The sequence below is a fragment of the Zonotrichia albicollis genome, chromosome 2 (assembly GCF_047830755.1).
Source record: "Zonotrichia albicollis isolate bZonAlb1 chromosome 2, bZonAlb1.hap1, whole genome shotgun sequence".
Lineage (NCBI taxonomy): Eukaryota > Metazoa > Chordata > Aves > Passeriformes > Passerellidae > Zonotrichia > Zonotrichia albicollis.
Window position 1 is genome coordinate 114,141,817 of NC_133820.1, and position 11,155 is coordinate 114,152,971.

An 11,155-nucleotide genomic window follows, 5' to 3' on the forward strand; every position below is an offset into this window, starting at 1 on the left:
GTTTGCAGCAAGTCTTCACTTAATGCTGGCTCATGCAGAGTCCTACACCAGCCTGATTTTCCACTCCTTACTCATTTTCTCCAGTTCCTACTCCTCTGAAGTTGTGTGGATGAGGATGGAATCACAATGATAATAGGGATGTGTGCTGAGTGAATTTTACTTCCATATTGGAGCAAAGTTCTGTGAAATGTTACTTTCTATTTCAACTTGTGCAAACTAGACTGAAAGTCTAAACTTAAATATCTTCTCTGTTTTTTCTTGTTCTCCTCACATTGTGTCCTCATGCTTTGTCTGTAGAGCTGGAAATGAAGTGTGGCAGCATTTAAACCTCAGGATTGGAGGGCAGGTGTTTCACCTCTGTGTTTGCTGCAGGTGTGCTGCATGACCCTGAGCAAGGCATTTAGCTTTTTCCCTTCAAAACAGGTTGTTCAGATAGGCTTTCAAAAGTGGTATTGTGAAGCTTAATTAATGGACATTTTAAATTATAGATCTGTATTTACAGTGACTAGTATTTAAATGAGGTTTTTGTGTTTAGTGCAGTAAATGATAATTGCAAGAAATCCATTCAGATCTTTGCATGATTGTGTTTTTGTTTTTTTATTTTCAAGAAGAGCATAAATGGTTCAGAAATGGCTCATTAGTCACTTGTGCTCAGTGGTGTGCTGATTTATTTTTAACCTGTCTAGGAAATTTCTAGAGTAAATGGAAAACCCATTGAGGGACTGGGGAGATGTAGGAGTGCTAATCCCTATGCTTTGCTTTAAGTGAAAGGAACAAAACCAAACAACAATTGTTACTTGTTTTTTTCAGAGCAGCACAGAGAAGACACAGAAGAGTAAGAACATGGACTCGCCATATAAATATCTTCAATAAAGATTATATCTTTGTGCCTGTGAATGAGGAGTAAGTCTATGTTTCCAACACCTTTTCTGCTATTTAAAGTTTTCAGTTGTGGTGGTAAAATTTTATGACTGATCATTGCCCATGATAGATTAGATTTGAAGAAGTAATACAAGTAGAAGGAGTAATTTTTGAAAACTGTGCAAAAGATAAAATGTTTATTCAGCTGTCAACTTTGTACCTTTGGTATTTGTTTTACTGAAAATTACTGTTAGGTATTTTTCAGAATAATTTGTGTGTCATTAGGATGATTCCTGTGCACTTCAGTAATATTTCTATAAAGAAATCACAGCAACTCATAGTGTCAATAGATCAAAGTAGAACTTCCATAATCTGTGCCTTGGCCTGGTTAAATAACTGACTTGTACAAGTAAACTCCTGTAAAATTTAATCATCATTGAAAGGTATATAATGGAAAATGGCTGTGGAAGGGTGCCACATCTTCAGCTATATTCAAAACTGGGATCACCATCGCTGATTATTAGTGTTTTTTTATTTTGGATTTTAGTCGAACTGTGGAATGAGTGCTCAAACACTGATAAATTGCTGTGGTGGGTTTCTTGGGATTTTTAAAGTAATTTATACTTGTTTTTGCTGGTATGCCCCAAGACAAAGTAAAAAATGAGGGACAGGATTAGTATGAGATGCTGTGAAAAGAACATGGCAATGATGGTTGTGTGTCACAGAACAGTTGTCATGAGCTCTCAATATTATTAAAGCTTTTCATAGCGCTTTCAGAACCAAATGTTCAGAATTCTGACATCTTTTCCTCCCTCTCCCCACTGCTGGGTGCAGGTCTCATTGGTACATGGCAGTTATCTGTTTTCCTTGGTTGGAAGAAGCTGTGTATGAGGAGTGTCCCCAGCAGAATTCATTGTCCCACCAACCTCGGCAGTGTCCCCTGGAGCCGGAGAGTGAGAGCACCAGAGCTGGCTCAGTGCTCTGCAGGGATGAGGAAGAGGGGGATGGTAACAGAAGTTTATTCTCTAAAGGTATGTAATCTAGAAACAAGTTATGTCTAGCCATGAACAGTTCTAGGTGTATTAGTCCTTGGAGGCGGGAAATTATGTGAAAGATGATTTCTAAAGTTTCCAGATCAATGCAGTATGTTTTTATGTACCCATGTGTAGTAAGGACTGCAAGTTTTCTGCAGCTCTGGAAAATACTGGAAGAGACATAGAAAATAAGGGATGATTGGAAATTTTGGTTTCAGTAAGAATTTTATCAGGAGGGAAGACCTTTGGTAACTGCTATTTCAGGTTTCAGAAGGGAATGTTAAAAATTGGTTTATAAATTGGTTAGTTACTTTCATATTTGAATGTATTTGTGTACTAATAATCATGAACTTGAAAATAAAAATACTTTGCTTAGGCATTACTTTCTTAATTTTTTTTTATTTGTTCTTTTGTACTAGGGCGCAATGAGATTGCTGCTTCTGCTTCAGTTCTACATTCAGCTATTTCTAAAGTAAGTGCCTTTTTGTATTGACAGAGAAAACATATTACTGAATTTCTGGAGGCTGTGAGACTTGACCAAGGGATTTTGTATCATCTTTTTTGCAGTATTTATTGATGTTTGCATAGCCTGCATCATGTGCAAGGCATTTTGAATTAGCATTGTGCTTATCTATTTGCTCTGCTTTGATTTCACCCGTTTTTAAAGTTGATTTATCAGTTTCTGCTTTTCATAAATGAGACCTTCTCTAACTTGAAATTTATAAAGATCTTATAGTTTATAACTGATGTTGGTTTTTTAAGATTTATTTTTATTTTTTCTTTTGTCTCAGATCTCCCTAAGTAATTCCAAAAAGCAGATTTGTAAAAGGTATGTTCCTGTTTTCTTTCTAATATTGTAACATTAAATTATGAAATTCTGTAGTAATTCAGGTATTGTTATAAAACCACAGCTGTAGGTACTTCTCCATTTTTACCACATTGGTTAAAATATTCACACTTTTGGGTAGGCTGAATGCAAACAAAATATTTCTTTCAGTGGTGTTCGTGATAAAAGACTGCAATGACTTTTTCTTGTTTTTGTTGCGTACAGGCCTTGTATACTCATCTTAGATTCCTTGAAAGCGTGTTCTGTGCAGAAAACTGTTCAAGTTTTGAGAGAGTAAGTAGCTACACTTTCTATCTTTTAGTAATAGATACTGCTGGTCATATTTCTATATACAAAGTAGTTTTGGCTTGAAAGGTGTATAATTCTAATGCTAAAGGAAAATCCATGAAGAGTCATGACTAAGGAAGCACTAATTATAGTACAGAGACTTTCTATGTTTTCTATGCTTTTCTATGTTTTGCAACCCAAAGATGATGCAAAAGCTGTCAAGTGGAGAGTGGAGAAAAAAAAACAGAGAGGTTTTTGCTGGCGTTGCTTTAGTGGGGGGAGGATTTATCCCATCTAGTCTACCAACTGAAGATGTTTTTAAGGGTAGAAAAACACTTAAAATGAATACTTTGAAATCTGAACAACAGTTTTCTAGGGGACTGATGTTCATTTTTTGATGATGCTTACAGAATTAGTGTTAACTACATTTCTATGTACAAAAATGCAGAAACTAGACTGAAGCTCTCTAAAAGCTTGATGTGTCAGTAGAGTTATAGTGAGATAGTATTTGTTTTGAAAAGTGTAAAAATACATTCAATTTTGTACATGATAAGTATGTAAGTTTGGAAGAATATAATAAAAACTTTCAGTACTTTTGCATACTCCTGATGACTTTGTCTATCAACAACTTTAAAAAATATTTTTAAATATCTGAAGATAAATGCAATTGTTCTTTCTGTTTTCTGAGCTATTCCTGTCACTGAAATGTACAAAAATCTGTAAACTAAATAGCACCACCTTCTTGTAAAAGTAAATTCTTCAAAATGCTATGTGAAGTTTAGATGAGATTTAGAAATTTTTGTGAAACCATCTTTTCCCTAAATAGAGAGATCTCCCTGCCATGTGTCTTGGGAGGAAGAATAAAATAGCAACTTCTATTTATTTATTTATTGATAAAGTCTCTGTGGGATGTATTATTTTAGTGCACTATTCTTTGAGCTACTCCTAATATTGAAATTCCAGAGTGTGGTTTCTTGGAGTTTAGAGAGATGTTACAAAGTCAGAAAACAAGTGGAGACCTATGGAGTTGTGAGATAAGGGCAGTTAAGCAAACCTCTTTTTCCTTCAATTTCCAGTTACACCCTGGAAGCAGAAGTTTAAGGAAAATGATGCAGGGATTCTATGACATTTTCTTTTCTCTGAATTGATTTTTGTTGTGTTTTGGGCAGTTTTCAGGCTCAAACAAATGAATTAGAAAGTCTACAGTCATAGGTTCTTGCAGTTTCTAGAAAGTGTGCTTTACTGAAATGTCTTCATCTTTGAATTGTTGCATATTTGGTGCCTTTTCACAGTTGCCATTTTCTCCAAAAGCTGCTTAAGTGTTCTGTATGTATGTTTATTCTCATGACTGCAAGGACTTGGAGCTTTTAGAAATCAAACACAAGGTCTGACTTAATGCCTATATTTATTCTTTTAAGTCAGACCTTATTTTTGCCTTTCAGAAGCCCCTAGGCTTATGAAGTCTAGCTAAAGCCAGGAGAAAAATATAGGTAACTATTGCCTTTGAAAACCAGACCCTAAAGTTTTCCATCCCATCCCTAAAATCAGCAGCCAACTCTGAATGTGGCGTCAGTGAGTTGCTATGGAAGCATGAGAACAATAGAAAAGCCTGATAACAAATCCTAATCACTGTAGAAAAGCTTTCCTAAGGTTTTCATCAAGTCTTTAAATATCTTGTGCACTGTTAGATTGCAAGGGTTATATTGGTGCAATTATTACTGAAGTTTTTTGTGAAGTGAGGTTTAAGGAGGTTTTAATTAGAAAATTATTCCTTTAGTTAAGGTATAAAAATGTCCAGGTATCCTAATTACTTATAGAAACTCTGCACAAATAGCTAATTTTCAATTATATCATGCATATTTGTTTTTTATATTGCCCATTATGTTTTGTATATTGCCTATTATGTAGAAATGCCTCTGAATGCAATAGAATATTGGATATTTGGAACAATGCTGAGTAGTGTCCCAAAAGGTATTGAACTTGGGAGTTATTCCTCAAGTATTTCCACTGTTTACTTTCTTCTGTAGGTACCTTGAAGTGGAATGGGAAGTGAAACGAAAAACCCATCGGGAATTCAGTAAATCAACAATGATTGACCTATGTCCCAGAGTGCCTAAACAAGATAACAGCAGTGATTGTGGGGTGTATTTGCTGCAGTATGTGGAAAGCTTCTTCCAGGTACACATGCAATCTACCTTCCCCTTTCCCCTAAATTATCTTAAACCACAAAACCCATTTTCTTAGCAAAAGAGCCACACACAAAAAAGCTGTCAAGTGTCAAAAGTGTAAAAACCATTTGAGAAAGGGGAGATGAAACCCATTCTAAAGTAATGGCAGGGTTCTTTCTGTCTGGTGTCTGATATGTGTCTATCCTCAAATGTTTCTGACTTTGTAGTTTTGTGCTGCTTTTATATTGGCACATATGTCAGTATGATGTCAATATGTCACATATTGACTACTTGTGTGTATTTGGAGCCTATTGGTGTATGCACTGCTGCCCTACAGATGTTACAGAAGTATCTTTGCATCTCTTCTTGCACTATCTAAAACTTTGTCAGCTTGTGCATTGGCCTTTGAGTGGATCTGCAGGCAGCAGTTTCTGTAGAGAGAGGGAGAGGGGAAATTGTTAAAAGGGAATGTGCAGAGCTAAGGGAGTCTCTTTTTCTTTTCCAACAAATACATTTAAATATCTGCAGAACCTGGGATCCAGGCACTATCTTTTAGGGTGTCCCCAAGTCTTCCTCCCCCTGATCAGCACACTGCCCTTTACCCTGTCCTTTTCATGGCTCTGCTTGTTTGATGCATGTGGTTGCATTCTCTGAGATTCCCGTGCTTGCAGAGCCTTGTGTGAGGCCTTGGGCAGTGGACTGGCTTTTCTGCTGTAGGAGAACAGATCAGATTGCCATTCCAAAGCACCTGTACACAGGTACACCCACTGGGGGAGGGTGGGGAGATTGGAGCTCTGTGTGCAGTTGCAGGCTGTGATCTTGTCCAGCTCATGGGAATGTTGTTGGATGCATCATGTGGGATGTACATTCATAGCAGGAGTGCTAAGGATTGATATGGGCTCTTTGGAAAGCACAGGCACAGACCACAAGGAGATAGAGTTGTCTTTCATGTGGGCAGCTGGAATGAATGGATCTATGCCTAGGGCTGGATGAGGAGCCATCTGAGAGGTTCTGAGAGCAGAGCACCATGGGTGACATAGCAGTGGCCATCTGCTGTCAGCCACCTGATCAAGTACAGGTGCACAAGGCCCCTTTGGACAGGCAAAAGCAGCCTCATATTTACAGACCCTTGGGGTGACTTTAACCTGACAGCCCCCTGGAGAGTTCCTGGCCTGAGTGACAGGTGACCCAATGAGGAGAGGTGCTCTGCTGGAAGCCAGGAACGTCTGGTTGGATACAAAACTCCAAAAGTTCCTTCAAACCCCAACCATTCTGTGGTTCTCTAATAGATGGGTTGAGCTCATGTGTAGGGGAAAAATGAAATTACTTACCAAGGCTTTTGAGCTGTCCATTCTCTAACAAGGGGGTCTTGTTCTTCTTGAAGAAGCAAGGTTTGAGGTAAGGTCTTTGTAAATTGTCCTAAAGACTCATAGACTGCAAATCATGATGTGTTCTTAAGTTTACTGTTTCAATTTATAATATATTGCTTTATTCAAAGGAAGGAGAAGGTAAAATATAAGCATGGCAAAAGACTGAAGAGGGAAAGAAGAAAAGAAATTGGTTTTGGCAAATCAGATGTGATATTGTAGTCTTAACTACCAAATCTGCCAGCACCTTTCATCTATTTCATTTTGCCATCCTCTTTTGTTCCAAATTCTCCCCTTCTCATGTCCTGCTAAAACTGTTATCAGTATTCTTACTTTTTGTTGTCCTGTCAGAAGATCTGCTTACAACAGAAAAACCACGTGCTTGAGACAGCAAAATCTCAGGATTCTGAACCACATGAGATTGATTCTTTGCTATAGTTTGCTATATATTTGTCAAAATATGTGAAATCTGCCTTTAATATGAGTTAATACTGATGTATCTTTAAGAGAAGTATGAAAACCTGTTTTGTGTTTACCTTTTAGCAAGGGCACATATATGTGTGATTATGATGAAGGAACTGCAATTTGATTTTAAGGGGTGGCAGTCTTGTGTGGAAACTTATTTGTGCCTCCTCAATCTCGGCAGCAATGGAAGGGTTTGAAATCCTTTCTGAAGCTTGTGTTAGGAAATTCATTCCATGAATATTCCTTTTTCTCTTACCAGAATCCCATAGTTAATTTTGAACAACCACTGCATCTGGAGAATTGGTTCCCTCGTCAGCTGATCAGAAACAAGAGAGAAGAAATTCGGGACCTGATCTTGCAACTGCACTTTCAACAGCAGAGTGGCAGCAGCAGCTAATGAATCTAATAAGGCAGTCCTGGCAAAGGATACTGCTGTATAAAGTAACTGGAACTCTGCTTAGTTTGGTCTCTTCCTGCCTTTTAGAGGAGGAAAAACAAAAGACACAAGGAGTACTTTTTGTTCAGCATGTATTTATTTAAAGGTTTTTTTTTTTTTCACTGGTGTTGTGTGGTCTTAAGATGCTGGAAGGGGGAAAGGAGAAGGTTGTAGATAAGAATGTAAATATGTAAGTTAAAGCTAATGCATATGAATTGCTAGTTGGTTCTTGGAATATGAAAGCTGCTTACAGGTATGCCTCAAGGATGTAAAAATACTTGTGTCTTTTGGAGGCTGTTCTTGATAATTTTATATAAACAGGGATGGTCCTGTAGGAGTCAGGCCTGAAGACAGGATCTGGATCTTGTATTATGTCTCTTGATTTGCAGCTGATACAGATAGAATGAATACTATGTATTTTTTTACTTTAAAGATTTAATGTTGACTCTATTTAGAGATGTATTTTTTGTTTTGTTTCTGATTATATACAGAAGTAATCTGCATGTGTCAGAAAATTCTGCCAAGATTTGAGGCTCATGAGTTTTGATGATTTTTTTAAAAAAAATTATTTTCCCCCTTCCTAGCATTTTCATAAGTGTGTTTCCACAAAGGGAAGACATTTGTTTGCGAGTGACTGTTGAAATACTTCAAAACTGGGAGTGTAATTTCTTTTAAGTTTTTTTTTCTTATCAGATTTTAGAAGCAAACTTGCTCTCAAAGTACATACCAATACAGTATGTGTAGGTAGTAGATTTTTAATGCTGTTCATCTGATTTTGGAGAATAATTCCTGCAAATCATAAGGCATCACCTGCATTAGCAAGGCAAGCAGGCTGTGGCCTAACAACCTCAAAAGTCTGAGGCATTTTACTGAAAAATAAGGTCATTAAGATATGGGATTTACATATAAGACAAACAGGATTTTTATCTTGCTTAGGTGAATTGAGTAATGATGACTGAATATTGAGTGTTTGAACTCAGACTTGATTTGATAAACTAAGACAAGTTCATTATTGTCTTAATTTGTATTTATGTAGCTTTTCCTTGAACAGTGATCACATTTTGCTGTGTGCACTTTTTCTGTACTCACTGCACATTAGAAGGTGACTGTTCTAAAAGGATGCTTTCCCCTGTTCCCCACTGTAACTTTACTGAAGTGTCATCTCGCCCTTCAGAAGGACTGTGTGTCAGATAACCAACAAAACCACTTACGTCATAAAATAGTCTACAAAAACAGAGCTCTTAAACCTGGAAATACAGCAGGAAGTTAAAATAAATATTGAAGGCAACCCAATGCAAGCATTTTTGTCATTGCAGAATTCTCAGGGCCCCTTCCCTCAAGACAACTCTGAAACCTGGCTTCTGGAAAATCCAGTTATTATTTCAGGTTCTGTGCAGTCATCCAACACCCTTCCACTGCCCCTTATTGTTTCTCAAACCAGGAAGCATTCTTTCTGTGGGGGAGAGAATTTTTAAACAATTTGCTGAGCACAGTTACCTTCTGTATAGCTGTGAGCAGCCTTGTGCAATGACTGTTTTTTGCCTTTGTTTCTAGTTTAATTCTGTAGTTTGGCACTACCCCTTCTTTCCCTGCCTCCCAACATCTTTCCCTCCCATCCCAGAGTTGTGTCTTTCAGCACCTAAATCACAACACCAGCATTACTTACAAGAATAATCTGTGTATTTATTGTAAAACAAAAGATACAATGCAGAAGTGTGTTCCCTTTCTCTACACCTTTCTTAACTGAATAATGTTTTCAGTGCTCCCTTATGAAAAACAAATTGGGCTTTTCCTTATGATGAAGTTAGATTTTATCACCAAGCAACTGGTTCTTTTTTAGATTGACTGATTTACAGATATGTAAAAGAAAAATAATGTATGCAATTTTCTAAATTCATTTTATAACACAAAAGGATTGCCTTTTTAGATTTCTTACATATGTGCTATGAGAATGCCAATGCATTTGATATTAAAATTATCTCCAGAAGTTGCTGACTGTGGTTGTCACCATTCTTTTCCCAGCTGCTACAATTAACTCACAAGATCACAGTAACCCAGGCCGCCTGACTGCTTTTAAGGTACATGCACAGTGTGTGTGTCTCGGGTTCCTTGTTGCTGAAATGGCTCCCAAGGTATTAAAGAGCCTTTTTTTCCCAGCCCTGCGCTTGAAGAAGTCATTGGGATTGCTCAACTCTGGTTTTCATGGTTGTTTATTTTCTCTTAATCTATTACATTCTCTTTTGGACCTGCAGAGGTTTGTCCAGAAGGTCAGGTTGAGGCGCTCTGACCGCCCTCAGGGCAGTGTACTCTTTTTATACTAAAAACTACATGTACTTTATTTACAATAATTTTCCAATACCTATCAACTGTGTTAGACAGTCTGTCTCTACTCTAAACCAATCCAGAAGTGCCACCATCACAGCAGAAGGTGGAGAACAAGAAGAAGAAGAAGAAGGACAGGACACGCCCAGATTCCTCCATTTTGCCTCTTGAACCCCCATTCTAAATCCCCAAAATTCTACTTTTTCACCCTGTGATAAATTCACTATCATTCTACTCAAACCCTTGTGGCTTGTAACTCCTCACACAAAGTTGGTAATTGTTTCCATGGGTTAAAATCAAAGGCACAGATGTCTTTGACTCCATACCAAGGTCTCTGTGCCCTCTGCCAGGTCTCGAGTCCTCCAGGGCTTGGAGGAATGTCCTGGGTTCTGACATGTGTGTTTTAAACCCAAATGTCTCACCCAGTGATTTATGGGGCCATCAGCTACAACCCACCCCATTTCCAGCCACTTGCATTTACCAGCTGTGTGGTAAATGCTAGGAAGTGTCTCTAGAGGAAGAAGCTGCATTCCAGGTATCTTCTTGCTGGAACTCCCCAAAGTTAACTTTTTAACCAGACTGACTCAGAGACCTTTTTTGCACATCTCTTGTATTTCTATTTCCTGTATAAAGCCCTGTTTAACTGAAAGAGTGGAGTGACAGGTTATTTCAAAGCAAACCAGTCTCTGTAAGGCTCTTTACCCAAAGCTGTGTAATTTTTGTTTTAAGGCAATCAGTTGTAGCAAAATGCACCCTTCATTTTCTTTAAAAAAAACTGCTGCATTCTGTCTGTGTGACCAGAAAATTGCTTCCATGAAGACATCTGAGTCATGGTGATCTGTTTAAGGTACTGCACAACTCAAGAAGTAAGGTAGAAGAGAAATAACTTGTAGGAAGTAAATCTGCCAGGAAAAATATAAAAATAGACACTTAGTTTTCATTAAGACCTGGAGAAGCAAATCTGCAAGTAAGTTTTTTGGGGTTTTTGTTCATTTTTTAACTATGAGGGGACTGCTGTGTTTTAGCAATTGAACTGCAGGCATGGAATAATTGCAGTTCATCTGGGCTTTTGTAGTACTCACCTGCTGGAACTTGATCCTGACATGGGCTTGCAGTGCTCTGGAAGTACTACATCTTAGAAAATAATAAAAACTTGAGAGCCACAGTAGTAACACTGTCATCTTGGTTAGGACAGAGAAGCAGAATGCTGCTTCTGGCACCCATCCCCCACCCCACAAAAAAAGAAACCCAAACATGCAAAAAGAAGACAACCATTTTCCAGATGGAAAAGCAGGAGTTGCAGCATGAGACTTAAAAACTCTCAAAATTGAAAATGTGTTGAATATGACCAACACAAACAGTAATAATTCTGCCCAACCAAACTGAAG

The 11,155-nt window shown here is 37.8% G+C and overlaps 1 protein-coding gene across 9 annotated transcripts in view; it reads left to right on the top strand.

The window, feature by feature from the left end:
- The window catches only part of SENP7 (SUMO specific peptidase 7), a 42,526-nt gene extending 33,980 nt beyond the window's left edge, over window positions 1-8,546 (top strand). For all 9 annotated transcript variants that reach the window (XM_005487121.4, XM_014267154.3, XM_014267158.3 and 6 more), the window contains 7 exons: window positions 811-903; window positions 1,696-1,892; window positions 2,315-2,367; window positions 2,687-2,724; window positions 2,947-3,015; window positions 5,037-5,187; window positions 7,269-8,546. In XM_005487121.4, coding sequence (XP_005487178.2) covers window positions 811-903; window positions 1,696-1,892; window positions 2,315-2,367; window positions 2,687-2,724; window positions 2,947-3,015; window positions 5,037-5,187; window positions 7,269-7,406 — 739 coding nt within the window. In that variant the 3' untranslated portion in view covers window positions 7,407-8,546. The remainder of the gene's footprint in view (window positions 1-810; window positions 904-1,695; window positions 1,893-2,314; window positions 2,368-2,686; window positions 2,725-2,946; window positions 3,016-5,036; window positions 5,188-7,268) is intronic.
- Window positions 8,547-11,155: the final 2,609 nt, after the last annotated feature.